Source organism: Harpegnathos saltator, unplaced genomic scaffold (genome assembly GCF_003227715.2).
Source record: "Harpegnathos saltator strain DR-91 unplaced genomic scaffold, Hsal_v8.6 scaffold202, whole genome shotgun sequence".
Taxonomy (NCBI): domain Eukaryota; kingdom Metazoa; phylum Arthropoda; class Insecta; order Hymenoptera; family Formicidae; genus Harpegnathos; species Harpegnathos saltator.
In genome coordinates, this window is record NW_020229987.1 from 1173748 (window position 1) to 1192500 (window position 18753).

General features: G+C 47.4%; 1 protein-coding gene and 1 non-coding gene across 4 annotated transcripts in view; one reads left to right on the top strand and one right to left on the bottom strand.

Moving 5' to 3' along the window:
• Positions 1–8290: 8290 nt before the first annotated feature.
• Positions 8291–18753, top strand: part of LOC105186469 (Mitochondrial calcium uptake 3) — a 27581-nt gene continuing 17118 nt past the window's right edge. For all 3 annotated transcript variants that reach the window (XM_011146697.3, XM_011146698.3, XM_011146699.3), the window contains exon 1: positions 8291–8525. In XM_011146697.3, coding sequence (XP_011144999.1) covers positions 8316–8525 — 210 coding nt within the window. In that variant the 5' untranslated portion in view covers positions 8291–8315. The remainder of the gene's footprint in view (positions 8526–18753) is intronic.
• TRNAR-CCU (transfer RNA arginine (anticodon CCU)) lies at positions 17809–17881 on the bottom strand. Its single transcript has one exon. It is a non-coding gene; the product is annotated as a tRNA-Arg (tRNA).

The window sequence follows — 18753 nt, forward strand, 5'->3', positions numbered from 1 at the left end:
GTCCGGATCGGCCGAGTGAAATGTTTAATGCAGCCTCGCGCGGAGTGCTGACAGGTAAGTACGCATAATGTAGGATTACTCGTTATAAACTTATCGACGCGTAAACGATCGTGCGTTTAGACACAGTCATAAAAGCTGTCGCGGAAAAATTACGCAGATCGCGAGCGGGCGCGTGCGAAATGAATCGCCGTGCGCTTAACTTGTTCGCGCAGTGATTCCGGATACGATCCGATTGCAGAGAAGACGATATATCAAGTAAAATTTATAGACATTCATCGTTTGTCGTGGCGATTAATTCGAGTCAATTCGAATCGTCCTGTAAATAAGTGGTCCCTCTTGAAAATTGAATTTGAAAGTGAGACGATGGGAATGAAATACGTAAGTCCTCGAGAAAGGAAATACGATGCATCTACCGCTCAAGTTTTGGAATAAATGAAACTAATAGAAAAGATTGCTCGCGTCGTTTCAAATTACTCCAAGGAAAGTATTCTATTTAGAAAGTGATTTTTCCCATAGTCTCATATTCTAAGCGAAGCCTTTTATAGAAAAAAGGATTTCTCTTTCGATAAAGCGATTAAAGTGAACCATTCGTCTAAAATTTATTAGATATCATTCTGTTGTCCTCTTATTTCAACAGGATTTCCTCTTCTACTATTCTCAATTAATTTTCTTTTTATACGAAGAGGAATATGTCGATTTGAATGTCGGTTTCTTTTGTTCAGTCATGCTCTATCTCCAGACGTGAATGAAAAAGTAACCATATGCTCATGGGTCAGAATATTTTTTAAAAACGCTTTTTAAAAAAAAAGTATGTGTGTTACTGTAACATATAACGAAGATAGTTTACCCATATTTGGTCAAATACAGTTTACAATCTATCGCAAGAAGTTCAATAATATATTCTTTCTTTTAACTATGTTTCATACAATTGGTTATAATGAACATTTTTGTAGCTATGAAGTCCGTAACAAAATTGATTGGAAATTTATTTGTTATGATGATTTTACTTTATTCGTGCCTACTTATTGCAGAACTGGAGCCAGAAATACATCTATTATTACTTTTCGTTTCTACATTATAATATTTTTTTCCAATTAACGAGTATAACTAGTGAGAATAAAGTACAGTAAGAATAAATAATAATCCTCTTAAGAAAAGATCAAATAATCTGTGTATAAGAGGAAATTTATATTAAAATCAATAAGATTTGCATTATATATACAACATATAATTCCTCTAACTTTCAGAATAATCTGTTTATAATATTTTCCTTTTAATCTAGAGATTAATAGAGACATTTTTTTCAGGCCATATATAAGAATAAAATTCTCCAAAATTTAGATGAATCTGTTTGTCCTGAAATTACTTTATTTTTAGGTGATAAATAGCGTTTTTCCGTGTTAACTTGTTGCATTATACGCATTACTTTCTATTAATACATTTAATGTATACTTCCTACCGTGCTTCGTAACCTTGCACAGATCGCTGAGAGAGATATACTTCTTCATCTTTTAGCAGGATTAGCGCGGGATTAGTGCGAGGTTATCGCTTGCGCGTACGCACACTGTGTGGATACACGTGCTTATTAGAATAATTTAACTTCTTACATGCATTCGCGATAAATCTTCGCGTATTCGCAACGGACATGCGTAATCGCTGTCCGGAGAGTAAAACTGGATACGACTTATCATCTGCGGCGCGGATTCGCTCGCGCGCGCGCAGCTCTACCGATTAAAAGATAGACTTTCTTTAAATCAGATTTATCGGGCCGTGCGACCAACTCGTTTGTACCGCACCAACCACCTCGTAATTATGAATTATGCGCGCCTCTTTGACGCGTGTGCGTTGAATTACGCGCGCGTGACGCGCGCGAATGTATTCCCGCTGCCACGACAGATCGCTCGCTAGGACCGCGCGCTGCTTAATGTAAAGTAAACGGCTCATCGGCATCGAGCCGGGACGTAAACAAGCGTAAAATACATGCGCGCGGTCGCGCCGAACGCCGGAAACTATTAGGCCCGCACATGTACATGTACCCACACACACATACACACACACACACGCGCGCGCGTGCGCGCGTTCGTGGCCCGCAAGCCGCGCAGAAATAGAGAATATGGAGCAGCACTCACACCCCCCTTTGTTGTCTGCATCTCTCCTCTCCATTGTTGCCGGTACTATAATGAATGATCGATGCGGCGATAAGGCATAAAAGTCGCCCTGCCGCACGGGAAGAATCGCGCAGATTGCGGTGCATTGTCCGCGCTCTTACCCTGTGTTTACGTAATCTTCGTGCCCCCCCTATATAATTGTCTTTTAATAATCGTGTTTTCCGAGTAAAAAGCGCATCGCCGGACACCAGGCGGCCATATCGTCGGGATCGCGCGCGATTCATCCACCTCGGATCAGAGTTGAAAGTGTTGCTACCAAGGTATCCCCCCTCCCCCCTCCGTCCGCGACTTCGCAACCTCGGATCTAAGGACTTGAATAACATGAGCTCTACGCAGCATTCCCGAAGAATGTAGTCCTGGAAAGTTCGGTCTCGATGTAACAATCTCAGCTGATATTAGGACACGCGCGTGTGTGAGTGTGTTATAATTATCTGCAGAAGCGAGAGAATGGGACGAGAGAAAATCGTACACGTCTCTCGTCCACGGGTCCCGAATATTAATAATAATTGTACCGCGCCGTAACTCGCGAGAGTGAGAGCCTCGGTTTTATAGTGCGCGTAAATACCGCGCCAACTTTCCACGTATGAGCTCGGGAATGTTTACTGCGTCGCAGAACAAGCAGTACCGGCCGTTTTATAAGGCTTTATAAGAGAGCGCCTGCATATCTAATGCGTCGCGCGCGGCCATTCCTCCGTTGCTCCGTATATCGCCGAACTCTCTCTCTCTCTCTCTCTCTCTCCCTCTCCCTCCCTCTCTCTCTCTCTCTCTCTCTCTCTCTCTCTCTCTCTCTCTCGCTCTATCGTGGCAGTTATGTTAGCCACTTACGGATCATGACCGTAATCATAATCTTCGCTATTAACATAACCATAACCCTGACCTTCGGCCCGGCCAACGCGCGTATTTCAATTTATAATCAACGTTCTTCAATAAACGTCTTCCGGCCCGACTGGCCGCGACCCACGGCCGCCGAAGCACGGCAAACGTGCGCCGGCCCTACTCATAATTGGGCCCACAATCGGGATCGTAGGTTTTCCGCGCCCAGGCCTCGCTAACCCTTGCTGGCGCTACGTTATTACGACAGTCCAGCGTAGGGAACAATGCGACCGACGGCGATTCGTCGGAGTGTAATCGCGAGAGCAAATAGATTCGCATTGAGCTCTAATTTACAGCATGAATATCGGACACTCAATGTAATCTAAACTACCTGTTTACTTGTTTATCTGTATCGTCTCGTTACGTTTCAGACGAAGACTCGCGTGATGTAGTAATATCTGTTTTAGCACAAGCTATTTCTAGCGCACCCGACCGTTCTTCTTTGCGCGATGCACAAAGTACGTGTGAAAAATGCAGTATCGATGTAAGCGAAAATATATATATTCGCGTGAAATATTCCAGTAATCGCTGTACGAAAGAGCCACGAGGCTTCTGGATGAGCGATGTAAACCTGGCAAACAACTTGATAAAAAAAAAATTCGCAATACAGTTCGATCGTACTTCATTTGTACCTGTTTGTACCACTTTTTGTTTCGTTTGTACCTTGAAGCGTAAAAAGATAAGGGGAGAGGGAAAAGTAGCCAGCAAGCAAGTATAAGATATTGCAAAACGGTCAACACCATTCGAAAGAAAAGAGGGACAGGATCTTCAAAAAATGTCCAAGAGGTACTTTTGCCAATTTTTGAGATATCGCAAAACGGCCAACTCGCCATTCGAGAGAGAATCGTTCGTACCCGTTTGTACCTCTTTTCGAATCGTTTGTACCTCAAAGAAACCGGAAGTACAGGATCTTCAAAATATGTCGAAAAGTTACTTTCATACTTCCGGTCCCTTTGAGGTACAAACGATTCTCTTCTCGAATGGCGTTGGCCGTTTTGTGATATCTCAAAAATTGACGAAAGTACCTGTTGGATGATTTTTGAAAATTCTGTACTTCCGTTCTTTTGAGAGGTTCTTTTGAGATACAAACGATTCGAAGGGAGGTACAAACGGGTACAAACGAAGTACAATCGAACCGTATTGAGAATTTTTTGTTTTTTCGATTAAATTGTTTGCCAGGTTCATATCGGTTTCTGAATAATCGTGAATGGTGATTCCTCAGTCAAACCACGATCTACCAAGAGATCGTGCTAATAGAATATGCCTGCACATAAATCTTTGCGATCTTCCGTTGAAGAGGCCGCGATGAAACGTACATTTTGCGACGTTTCGCGCGCAAGATCACAGCGCCATTCACTCATTATCGCAGATATCCATCACGATCGATACGCCGACGACGGAGCATCCCGCACATTTCCAACCTCGGGCTGCACTTATATCCTTATCAAGCAGTAAAGACAGGTGGTACAGGTGGTATTACGGAGCACTTTGCTCTATCAAACTTTATTAGGTGAATATCGATGATACCACCCCGCGCCCTTATCGGAATCATTGCTGCCATCATTCCGCCGCGTTCTCAGCATAAGTCGATTGGCTGTATCGGGTTTGATTATTCAAATTAGGGAAGATACCAGCGTGCTGATAAAGCCCGCAGATACGGAGGCCTTATAAGGACGTCGTGCCGGAATCCGTAATTCCTAAACATCTTGGGGCAATTCTCACGATATGCTCAATTTTTTACCTCTTACATACAGGGTGTCCGAGAAATGTCGCAGGTGACAGACTCAACATAATAATGATTGTCAATAATCTCATCTGCAACCTGATTTTCAATTCTCCTACTTGGAACGATCACTTTTTGTTTTATTTTTCGGTACGTTGATAATCACTGATCAAACGTACATAGTTGTCGAATAATTTGTTAGGCTAATTGTTCGGTAAAAACGCGAGCACAAAGCCACGTTTCCGTCAATGATGAAGGCCGGTCGTTGTCGGGAATATTTCGACTCGCAGCGGTCTTCGCACCTGAAGATGCGACGTTTCACGTCAGAGCGACAAGAAATCTAACGCTTGCCTCGCGCTCCCGGTAAATCGGTCGCTACGATGTACTTGTCCTGCATATGCGACGAGATAGTTGCAGAGCTCGGTACGCGCTCGACGACCACGGCAGCTGCGGCATGAAGTCAAATGAATTTTTACCCGGCGGATCGCGAGCGAGCGAGCTCGCCGCAGTTTCCAAGTGTATTTTCTTAATCCGCGAGTTTGTGTGTGCTGTTTGTGCACTCGGATACCAAGGACTATTTTCCCTCCCTCCCTTCCACCCACTACGCAACGATTATACGGAATATACCGCGGCAAATAATTTCTTTCAATCTCCTCCTCTTTTTAACCCGCTATAGCATTGAGCTCTCATTATTCGTCTTTTTATTCAAGAGCGTGTTTCAAGTCAATATTATACGTGTAAGACTTTGAGAATTGCTTTGGTTCGGTTGTACGGAATATCTCTGATGGATAAAAATGTCGTTACGTTCACCCAAAAAAAAAGTAACTGCAGAACAAGCGAAATCATGTAAATTTTAGAGGATTTTATTCTTACACGTGGCCTCAAGAGGATTTCCCTAAGATTAAGAGAAAAACATTATAAATACATTATTCTGAAAGTTAGAGGAATTATATGTTATATATATATAATGCAAATCTTATTGATTTTAATATAAATTTCCTCTTATACACAGATTATTTGATCTTTTTTTAAGAGGATTATTATTTATTCTTACTGTACTTTATTCTCACTAGTTATACTCGTTAATTGGAAAAAATATTATAATGTAGAAGCGAAAAGTAATAATAGATGTATTTCTGGCTCCAGTTCTGCAATAAGTAGGCACGAATAAAGTAAAATCATCATAACAAATAAATTTCCAATCAATTTTGTTACGGACTTCATAGCTACAAAAATGTTCATCATAACCAATTGTATGAAACATAGTTAAAAGAAAGAATATATTATTGAACTTCTTGCGATAGATTGTAAACTGTATTTGACCAAATATGGGTAAACTATCTTCGTTATATGTTACAGTAACACACATACTCTTTTTTTAAAAAGCGTTTTTAAAAAATATTCTGACCCATGAGCATATGGTTACTTTTTCATTCACGTCTGGAGATAGAGCATGACTGAACAAAAGAAACCGACATTCAAATCGACATATTCCTCTTCGTATAAAAAGAAAATTAATTGAGAATAGTAGAAGAGGAAATCCTGTTGAAATAAGAGGACAACAGAATGATATCTAATAAATTTGAGGTGAATGCTTCATTGTAATCGCTTTGTCGAGAGAGGAGTTCCTTTTCCTGTAAAAGGCTTCGCTCAGAGTACGAGACTATGGGAAAAATCACTTTACAAATAGAATACTTTTTCTTAGGTGTTATTTCTCAAATCTTGCGCGACCGTGTGCGCAATTTTTATCCGGGATTGTGTATTGTATAACTCGTGTTTGTGTGTTTGTGCGCGATATAGAAGGTATATACTGAACTTTCCGCGGAATGTTTAGCATCGGAAAAGATCGCGGACTACTATTCTGAGAGGGAGATACAAGGAATCCAAGTAGGGGTTCAACGCGGTTGCACGACACGTCGATACGCATTAAGAGCGCAACACCGGCGTGTGTATTAGCCTGCATGTGTAATTTTAGCACTCGCGCCACTCGAACGAACTCTTTTCGCGTTGCGTCACGCGACGTCGGGACGTGGGTGAAGAAGCCTCTGTCCCGTTACGTAACGTCCTTCGTCTCCGCGCGACCCTCTTCAGTTCTATTCCTATCTACACAACGGCGAAAGGAACACATCGCGGGCACGTCGCGCCGGCGATTTGTGGCAATCGCCGATTAATCCTTAAACCGTCCAAATTACTCTGTACGTTTCGATTCCCCCGAATCGAGCACGAATCCGACATCGTAAAAATCGCGAGCAACAAATGTATCGCTCGGCCGAAACCGAGCCGAGCAAACTCATCACACGTGTGTACGTATCACACGTGTAATCTCGAGAGAAACGGGTTCCCAAGCGAGCAAGAGATCCGCGAGCTCTTTCGACGAAATTGCCTCTGATAAACACGCAGAAGAGTCGTCATCCGCTTGGATGCGTCAACTTGCGGAACAATATTGTCCCTTTCGCAAATGAGCAGTTGGATCCACCGAAAATAATCCTCACGCGCTATTACACTGTTATTACGCTTGAAGTGAGCTCTCGTGATCAGCTCACATCACGATTTATAACTTCTTCGGCTAACTTTGACCGGCTGCCAGCCAGGCAACTATAGGCGCAAGTTGGAGTGCGTAACACGGCCGTTTAAACGCCGCGGATGATTGAGCCGGATGATAGTATGGAGTTATTGGCTGAAGATAATTTCGGCCTGCGTATATACGCTACGAACGGCGCGGATTATCCGTCGCGCGCGGACACAGAGAAACCGTTTGATTAAAAACACGGAAAATAGATCAAAACGCGAGGGAAAAGGGCGGATGGGATAGGGCTAAATCATCGGGTCCTCGATGCTTTCGCAATGACGTAGCAAGATTGCTGCACGGCCGATCGCGTAGCCTCGACTTGTTTCACGTGGTTATGTGCCATCCAGCGCGATCATAATTAACGCGTGATTACGGCATGCTCCGAAGAGTCGTCTCGCGAAGGACAGAGATCGAGTTCTGACGTGAAGGAGCAATCACACCACTGGATTATTCCTCGCGTCTCGAGTATCGATCAGATCGCTAAATCGGGCTAAATCTACGAGAAAGAGCGGGATTTCAGGGGACTGAAAAACGGTTATATTCTTAACCGTTATTTCAAGTTGTTTATAATTTCATCCTCAGAGAATTTGACAATCTTTGAATTGTCCGTTCTGTTGCTCTCTCTCTCTCTCTCTTTCTCTCTCTCTCTCCTTTTTTTCCCGTCGAGAAGGAACTAGGTCGAGCGGTCAACGGTTCTGATTCGCAACGTTATCAAAACACAATCGAGGGAGAAGAATAAATCTACACGAGCATAAATCAGAGTTGTCACCGAAGGCCATCAAAGTCTGAACCGAATATGTTCAGCTATAAGTTTCACAAAAGGTTCGATTCGTGAACCTCTCTCTCTCTCTCTCTCTCGTTCCTCTCTCGTCCCGGGAGGAAAAATTCTTCGCTACGGCACTGTACACTGTGACAGGAAATACTGACGTTTGTAGGCAGACACAGGCGAGCACGACGCATGCGTTAGCCACGCGTGTCGAATATGGCGACGTTGCTTCGTCCGTTGCGACGCGTGTCGCCGTTCGCACGGCACTTTCGCGATGTCACGCGTGCGTACGCCTCGTGGCGCGTCGACAGTGGCCTGAGGAAGTTCCAGAAGGGTGCCGGGCTGTTGGCCGCCGCTTCCGTCACGTTCCTCTTGGCGCAGCAGTGTTTACGACCGAAGCTGGTGCACGCCTTGAAACCTCGCAAGGTATGTACAGGCTAACCCAAAATTCACCGTCAGAGCTCGGAGCGGCGCGGCGGCGCCAAGCTGAATGGAACGTCAAGGCTGTCACGTGTCACGTGGGCTACGCGCCGTGCGTAGCACGTGTGTGAATGGGCCATGTGTAGTGAAGTTGCACGAGACTGCAATAAGACTCTCCATTCATTGACCTTTCAGAGTCGCTGTGCGCTGTGCGCTGTGTGTGTGTGTGTGTGTGTGTGTGTGTAACGGGCCTTCTTTTTCTCCCTTGTCCCGTCCGCTTTTCCTTTCAAGCGAAAGATACGTACGATGACATCTTTCACCGAACAACCCAGCATTGTCCCTTTTCTCACAATAGTACCGATTCCCCAGCATTTCGAAGTGGTGGCGATAGTGGTGCCCGTTTTTCTTCTACCGTTATATGCTACATGCTTGTGTCATGTAAATTCTACCTTTTATGTCTTTGTGAGATAAAAAGATGCAAAATTTTATACGTGTCGACACAATTTCGTGTAAAGATTTGTCTATTTCTTTCCTTTTACTCGCTCTCATACGTAGCTCATACGTTGCGCCCAGTGACTCTGAGCTATCGCTCGACGATAGCGAATCATCCGCAGGCGGATATATAGAGAGCCGCGGGAAGAAGATAGCGGAGAAAGTAAAAGAGTAATAAATTGTTCGGCACGTTTGAAAGGGAGTTTCGAGAGCGTCAGGAATGAAGGCGCCCGATTGATCTCGCTCGATTCTCGATCGTGAGACCGAACGTGAAGATATGTTGAGTTAATAACACGGCCCGGAGGAAGCGGATCGGCTTTTGTGTCAAACGATCTTCCAGTGTATCGACACCACGCCCTCCGAACGATCACACAGTCGATACGACCACGGCTTAACCAGTCCGGATCTTTCAACGTCTCTATTACGGCCCGAGAATCCCAGAGATTCTACCGAAAAGGTAGACACTGCGGGCGAAGGAAATCGCGCCGTAAACCAAGTTACGTTTAACCGATTCTATACGTAACATCGATAGAATAATTATTTGAAAAATTATAACGCGCCTGTATAAAAAATAATTACACTCGTACAAGCGGCGTCGACACAAAGTAATTTAGCAAATCCATTCAAAAGTTTAAGCTTACAAATTTAGAACCTTGGCAAGACAACCAATATCATTCAATTGTGCAATATTGAACGTTAATATGTATGTGTATTCTATTTGAATACCGCCGATTCATTTCTAAAAAAAAAAAACAGAATCTATCCCGTGCATCTAAATCGTCATCTACCTCTCTGCTCGTCTTTTCTAAAAAAATTAATTTCGAAAAAAATTAATTTGAAAAATTAATATGAAAAAGAATTGATTTCGAAGATGTGGAGCGCGCGCACCCTCCTTAAAAATGTCGGCACGACATTTACCGACGATTCCTCGCAACGTTCCCCCGCGACAACGCGCTGAGAGACTTCCCGGCTCGATTTCAGACACGACATCGTTCGGTGCTCGCTAGTGAGACGTTGACATACGCGTTTCATCGATCATACGTTCCCGAGGACGCGGATGCCGCCTTCTAGGGACGGGACCCATCGTCGACAAAACGAGAGACAGACAAATAGCCGGCGCTTCACGCCCGCGTTTCGAGTCCGGACTGCGTCTGCGAGCGCAGACGCGCGACGCACCCGGCCCTTTACCGTGAGATACCCTAATCTGAATGCGATGTACCTACTAAGCTTCCTTTCCGCACCTAACTGCACGTGTACCCATCAATTACCACGTGAGAACGCCGGGAAGTCGAGTGTTCCTGACAGATGCGCGCGCGCGTTTGGGTCTCGTGTTATTTATGAGACAATTGGACGAAGTAACTTATCGGAATAAGTTTCACGAGCGTGTCGTTAGTATACAGACTACGCATTCGGGAAAGGTGGAAAAATATCGCGCTTACCGCGAGTTTGGTTCCGCGCGAAAGACCGAGGAACGCGTCGAGGGTTCTTCCGAGGGGAAATTTCGTCGCGGAGTTTAACCCGCGACGAAACGCGCGAAGTCAAGTTACATAACGAGCAGCGAGACGGGGGGGGAGGGGCGAGGGACGAAGACAAAAGCAATAATCTACCGCGAAACGGTCTACCGTGTCCCAGCATCGCGCTGACTTGTACGAGAATCCCGAAGATATTCTTTGACCGCGTCGCTGCCAAGAATTCGGCGAGAATAGGACGTCCGCAAGACTGCCAAAATGTCGTTCTACGCGCGGAGTAGCGCACGTCCGCACTCGCGATTAATGTGAAATACAAATTATTCTTCGCGGGCAATTATCACGAGCGCGTAAAGATAACCGAAGATAGTTGAAAACAAAACGCAACGGCGAACTGGTTGCTCGTTACTTCTGACAACGCACGAATCGATTCGTGCTCGCGCGCCAATACGATTCACACGAGTCCGATATTCTGTCCCGGACGAAGCTTTCACCCGGATCGAATCGTTTAAACAATTTATTTGTATCTTTTGTAATGACGCGCGAGTCGAGTGCATCAATTAAGGATAGACAAGTCTGAAATAGCTTCGTAGGAAATGTAGACGCGCTCGGCTTAATATATGCCGTGTGAAAACACAAATCTATTTCTCAAACAAAACACAGCATCACACACACACACAGCGCGACACATCCAAGCCCGATATTTACGCGCTTGTAATTAATCCTTGCCCCTTTAAGTGAATAATTCGAAATTCCCGAAACGTTTGAAACGGCAGGGCTGTTCGATATAAAATTCACTCGCTACTACGCAACGTTAAAAACTTATCTCAACGTCATGAGGTGATTTGGCTGGTGCGCGCACAGCCTCAGGCGAATTGTCAACATTTTTTCACCGGCGAATAATAGTCCTCCGGCGAGAACGAAAGAGTGCGGGGAGAAACGCATCACCCGATTATGCGTTATTACGAGACGCGACGCGACGTTATCGCCGTGCATTACGTATGCGGGAGCTTGTTTGACGAGCGACTTGTGGTAACTAATGGACCGGATCCTCCTACTACCACCTTCTATCGAGGTGTCCCTATCGACAATACCCACAAGCCCTTCTGGACCGAGATTCGTTATGGCAGGACTTCTGCGTGTATGCGAGACGCGGAGAGAGGAAGAGGAGGGAGAAAGAGAGAGAGAGAAAGAGAGAAAGAGAGAGAGAGAGAGAGCAGGACCGACTCTCGCTCGATCGGAAACATTTTTTTTTCTAACGGAAAAAGTTTACACGTCCGAATATCGGTCGGTAATTGGATCAACCCTTTTTATGATCGATGCGCCCTTCACCGTCGTCGCCGTCGTCGCGCTAATTGGACTATTGAAATTATTCGTTAGAACGCGAGTGCCGTATATTTTGTTATTTCAACGCGAATTCCAGTCGGGTGTACAGGACGCCTCAGGATGGTCGTTGCTCCCTCCCTCTGTCGATTTCTCAAACGAGCTTTACACTGTCAAAAGATCAGAGATACTTCAACTTTTAGCGTCGAGTGACTCCGTAGTCACGATCTGCCCCGCGATGAAGTCTATTCGAGATTCATCCGGGGAGGAAGGGGGGAATGATGCGCGCGATAAAACACGAAGCATTAACTTTGTTCGTTAGGACGATGCCGAGGTGCTGATAATATTTATCCCAGAGGTACGAATAAATTTTCGAAATATCGCTCGCGAAATAAGCGACTCGCGTATGCTCATGTGTTTCGAGCGATTTATCTTTCCTCGTGTATGCCTCATAAGCATCCATTACGCGAAGACCGTTTTACCGAGATCGCCCTGTGCACAACGTGCGCGCCATTACTCACATCAACATTTATGTACATTTATGTACTCTTAGCCCTCCCCCTTGCCCCCTTCCTGCTCCTTGTCCTCTGAGAAGTGTGCGGCAACAGCGTCGCTCATGCATCCCGAATAATTCGAGCGCGCGAGAGAGTGATGGATCGGCCGCGTATACACCCTTCGTAGGTATTATCGGCGATAACCGATAAATCAGATTCAGGGGCTTCGACGCTACACGATTAAGGGCCCCGAGAAATCGTCAAGTCGAGCCCTGCGCACGTGTGTGCACGTGTTACAGCCGACACGATGCCACCCGATACCCCCGCGCTCCGCTCCGCTCCGCTTCGCTCCGCTTCGCTTGTCGATGCCGCACGAAGGAAGTCGAGGAGGGAGGATAATTAATGTGAAGTAGATCCAGTCGTAACATCACGCGCCAGCGGGTGGCGTTTACGAGACAGCGTAATTTCACAAAGGTGTGGAAATTACCGGCTTACAGAGGCGGCTTTTTTCTTCCTGCCCGATTATGTATTTTCCTCCCCGCGTGTGATAATTTTCTAAGAGGGCCAAGGGGGCTTTTCGAGGAAGCATGAGATGTGTTTGAGAGAGAGAGAGAGAGAGAGAAAGAGAGAGAGAGCCGCGTAAATAAAAAAGTTGTCGGGATTTCGAGCAATAAAGGATAATAAGGCGACACGAATCCCACACTCGACACAGTCTCAGTCTCGATTGTTTCTGGATCGGCGTCTTTTTTCTACCTCCCTAACTTGATTCGGTGATCCGAGTACGGGTTTGAGTGTAACATGCCGGATGTGGATTTTCACTCGCATTTCCTTCGGTTGATCGATGCTCGGCCTTCTTAATTCTACTTTCTACACGCTTGTCCACGACCGCGCGAGCATCGGCATTTTTCGCACTTTTGCGACTAGCCGCCGTGGGCGGGCCGGCTAAACATTTCACTATCGTCCTCGTACGGATACAATACAGTACCAAATGATAATCTGACGATAAGGTACGGGATAAGAATGTCGAGTCCGTAAGGGGTGCACGTGAATGCAGGCTGATTAGCACGATAGTATCGTTCGCGCGGCCGAGCGCGGGCGTGGGTGTGAACGTACACGTTTGATCGTTTTTCATGTTTATAATCAATTTGCGCACATCGCGTGTCAGATTACCCGCGTACAGAACGTTAATCAAAGATACTTTCAATTGAGACATGGCTACGTGCGTCTGCAAAAAATACACGCGAGTACCGCGCTGATATCGCGCTTGCAAGCGCCTTGCTGGAGAAATTGTAGTCAAAATAAACTGCAGAGTGCTGCGCAGGTTGACGATACCTTTTTGCACGTTTCTTTCGTATCCGCGTATCGATGCCTATGCCGTCGACTCTGCCGCTTTCTACATGATTCATCAGGAATTCTTGCATACGAATCTCAGTAGAGCAAAATTGAATCGAGACTACTGGACGAGTATTAATCAATGTGTCGTTATTATCACATCGTGTCTAACTTGCATCGCACGTTAGAGTTCGTTGCGCTCGCTCGGTCATCCGAATTTCAAGTTCCACGCTTCGTTTACGATGTAACATTAGCGTTGGCGCGAGAGAAACAATAATGTAAGCGTTTGCTAGATCTAGACATCACATAGAAGCGCAAAAGTCTCAGAACTGCAGCGAGCCGTACCAAAACACCTGTCTGTCCCACAATAATAATAGTCGACCGAAATTTTGGCCGTCCGCCATCGCGGTCGCGTATAAATCTTATCACGCGCCCGGGACAATCGCGCAAAGACCAATCAGCTGTTCTTCGGGGTCGCGACGGTGACACTTCCGGACAACTTCGACTCTCCGGGGCGATCGGGCTGAACGTTTTCTATTTCGAAGCTCTCCATCATTGTCGCGTTTCTCATTTATCCTTCAACGAAGAATATCTACCTTTCTCCGAACTACTAATTTCCCAGAAAACTCCCAGAGAACAGAGGCCGCGCGTCTTGGAAATCTCCCAAACAAAGAATTCACGATAACACAGATTCGAAAGATTCCATCTTCGGCATTATCCGAGAACAAAGTCCTGAAGCGACCCGCGAGCGCCTCGCGCCGCGTCTTATGAATTTCTCCTGTAGTTACATTGTTATTCATCCCTCTGACAATACCCCGCCGCCCCTGATAAATGCGCGCGAAGCAAAAATCCTATTGTCTCCGGCGCGCGCGCGGCAGCCAACTTCCCCACGATACAATCGATACCTACCGCATCGGGGAGCGCACGCACGAGATGCCCCCCCCCCCGCGCCACGTCGAATCGCACGCCACGGCGCGACCCACGTCCTCGGCCATCATCACGCCGATGAGTTAATGCTAATGAGCGAGCACGGCGATTCGTCTAAATTAATTAACGCTTCCTAAACCACCATGAAATTAGCGTTAGCGCGTGGGACGTGACGCACCGGGTACCCATTACTCGGCTAATGGGCCGATATCGGTGTGGGTGGTGGTACGGCTGTGGGTACTAGACATTGTGGCCCACACACGCGCACGCACGCGCACATACACACGGACAGCTATCACACGCGGTTTGTATCGCACCGTAAGTGGATGCATGCAAAGGTGGAGGCCGGTGCATCGCGTGTTACCGCGCTATGCATCAACGGCGAAACAATGCCGGTGTAATTGAATATTTGAGAGGATTATGATTTAAGGGCCGCCGTCGGCGTGGGCCGCGCCCTGGTTCACCCCTCGGCCCCCTTCCCATTTTCGGAGTTTACATATGTATACGACGGTTACTATAAGCACACGGCGTATATAGGGAGTATAGGGAGTAATAAATAACGATCTCGGCTCTCGTCTGCCGGGAACGCGGCTGATGGGAGGCGGCGGCCAGTCGGGAGACAAGCACGAATTCTGCAAATTTCGGGCTCCGCTGTTTCCGTTGCGCGAATTCCGCTTCGGTGAAAATGGTATGCGCGCGCGCGCGCGAAGTTGCGTGACAATAAGTATACTGTGTACGCGTAATTTTCTCTTTTTGCTATATCTTTATAGTGTTACGTAAGATTCTTAGCGATAATGAAAGGGAGAGAGGTGTATTAAGTTCTCTTGTAGTCGTGTTCCGCGAGGAGGAATCCTCGGTAATTCGCTCGCGCTGCGACTCGCCGGTCGTTTCGAGCATGGGCGGTTAAGAGCGCCTCGAGAGAGAGAGAGAGAGAGAGAGAGAGAGAGAGAGAGAGAGAGAGAGAGAGAGAGAGAGAGAGATCGAAAACGACGTGGGCGAAACACGGCCGCGAGAAAAGTGCCGAATCGGTTAATAACAGAGCGCAGCGCGATAATTTCAGGGTGGCTCGCGCACGTAACACGCAACCTGCCAGCGCTCCCGGATGATGGCAACATTTTTTCTGCAATCGCGAGATACGAGATAACTAAACGCGCCTAAGCCAAGCGGGATCGGGAGAGACTTGCACGTGCCTGCGGGAGTTCTTCTTCTTCGCTCATCGAGACCGCGCCGTGCAAAATAAGTCTTTGAACGAATCGGGCTTCGAACGGTGAGGACGGATAGAGGAAAAAAAGCGGATCGTCTCGGCGGTTTTATTCCGAGTGTAGCCTACGTGCCTACGTCGGAAGAATTTTAATTTTCGGCCTTTAATTGCACCGAGAGAGCCTTAATCACCGAATGTCAAGGAGGACCGTCTCCCCCCCCTCTCTCTCTCTCTCTCTCTCTCGCGAGGTCAACCTGTCCGATTGATATGTCAACGCTTCCATCCGGAGGGACGGGATTTTCCCGAAATCTCGGTGAACGTGTAGCCCGCCGGAGGGCCGATGAACAGGTTTATTTCGCCGAAGAAATCGACGGTGTACACGATCCGGCCTCGCATAACCAGACTTGTACGTAGCGTGTACGCAGATACCGATCTGCCTGCGCCGAATGCACACTAGCGCAACGTCCCTCCCAATGGACGACGACGACGACGACGACGACGACGACGACGACGACGACGACGACGACGACGACGACGACGACGACGACGACGACGAGATCCTCTCTCGCGCGACCACAAATCACGTAACCCACCTTCTCGTTGGCATCGCACGGACCCCGGCAATCGTTATCGCGTTCGCACGAGATTCGACCGCACCGTTTATCCTCGCGGCGCTCCTCCGGATCGGATCGAGATCCGACGCGCGCGGACTCTCTCCCCCTCCCTCTCTTCAAAACTCCCTCTCTTTCTTTTTCCCGGGGAGAGAAAAGAAACGATCCGCTATCGACGAGCGGATAACACGATTCCGGAAATAGAGAAAGCGCGGCGCGCGAGTATGTGAGATGAACGAGCGACCGATAATGCTATCGCGCGAAGAACGTCGGCGCCAAACATGGCAAAACTAGGACGTGTTCGCGCGATTTGCGGAGGGATATATAATGGGAGTGATAATTCACGCGACGAAAAAGCGACGACGAGGAAACGCAGGTCGCAATATCGCGTCGCATTAACTTCTCGTATTTCATACCTGATCCTCCGCTGAATGCGATCGGGCGATCGGCAAGAGGCGCAATTCCTACCCGATGCAAAAAGTCAGAAGACCAGTTTACATTTGAATCGTTCATTCCGTGCACGTGCGCGACGAAGCGACGTACCGTGCCGCGATCGCTGTGCGATATTCGTGAGGTGCAGTTGGCGCATTAAAGAGAGACGGGAATCTCTCTCGGATATCTCATTGAATTGCAGGAAGTATGGGCCGCGTATTAGAAATCGTGGGTTAAGTCTACAACGCGTGACCTATGACACTCATAAAGGGGAAAGCCTGCCGATCTTCGTGGAATATCCAATAAAATAGACCACTACAGGCCTCTCCGGGCATTGAGACGAGACGGTTGCGGCCGATAATAACTACTACCCTCTTCTGTGAACTGGGAGGATCGATTTTATCGCGGGACCAAAGTCAACTCCACGAGCAACCCCTCGAAATGTTTTCGTGACCGATTAACCCGAGCCGGAATCTTCTGCCTCGCGCCGGGATCCACTCGGACCACCCAGTCTACGTTTACGCGGCTATCAATCTGATTAGAGTATTTCGGTCAGTACGAAGCGATAAACTGCAACGGCACGACGAGCCATTAAATCGGCTTCCCTGAACTTCCCGGCGACAGGTATACGGAAGATACGCGGCAATCGATTCACGTCCGTCAAAAGGCTTATCAGATTCCGCCTCTTCAACCCTATAAGTCCCCCCGTATGTTAAATCCTCCCAATCTTCGGATCTCATAGACTTCATTCTCAGGCTCCGTTCCCCACAGGCTGTGTTTCCCATCTTCCCGCCCCCATGTCTTTTGTGTAAACAACATTGGGGAATTGCAGTAATTACGTACGTCTGTAGATACACTCGCGTTTTCGTGGATGCACCTCGGGGAGGAGAACGGGTGCTGCTACGATCGATTGAAATTACGTTAGACATTTTTTACATGTGTAAAAACAAAAACGCGACGATACCGGAGCGCTCGTGGCTTCGAGAAAATTTTGGCAAAAAGTCAACTTTCTACCCCTGGTGGGACTCGAACCCACAATCCCCGGTTTAGGAGACCGATGCCTTATCCATTAGGCCACAGGGGCGCTTGCAGCCAAGCGTCCGCGGCGTACAAGCCACTGTGATGACGTTTATTAGTCCTGATAATAGCGGCAATATTCTTAATATCTAAATCATTAACGATAAACGGCACCGGAACGGTCGTGAAGTTCTTCGCCATTGGGGAGTGTCGTGCCGTGTTAGCGTAGGAAAGGTGTGGATCTTCACTGATACTCGGGGGGTTATCGCGGTGGATACTGATATTAATATCGGTATTACACTCTGTATAATGTTTCAAGCCGGGCAACAGGTTCCGCTGCGACTAGAAACGACCTTACATAAAATCAGATTAGCGTTAATAGCAACAGTTAGCCGCCCCGTGACGTGTTCTCTGTAACTTCGCGTTTCCGTAACGAGGCCGTTTGCCGCGGAGGGGGAGAGGCTCGCGCCGTACATTTTCGCAAATCGCGACTTGCAAAGTCAGCATCCGAAAAGCAGAAGAGTCGCGTGTGCGCGCGCAGGCGTATCCGTACGTATGCAAATACGCGCGGACGAGACCGCCACTTGGACGAGCAAAGCTGCTATCTGATTTCAATTTCCTCCGGTAATCTCGGCGCCGCTACGGCTCGCCGTAAGTACGATGATCCGTAATCATCGTTCGCAGCATATTATGCAGCGACGGGCACGCGTGTGTGCGTGCGACGACGGCGTGCTGGACGCAGCTGGACGTTTCGGCAGCCACACGCGTAATTCGAATTTCGGGTACCTCGTCGGTCGGGCGGCGCGTAGCGTCGCGTTTAGCTTGCGAGCGAAAATAAAAGCGCGCGCGCGAGCTCGTGGCGATCTGAGAGCCGAGGGTTACAACGCCGCCTCTGATAAAGCGAGCGAAATTTCGACGTTGTCGTATCTTTCGAATTAA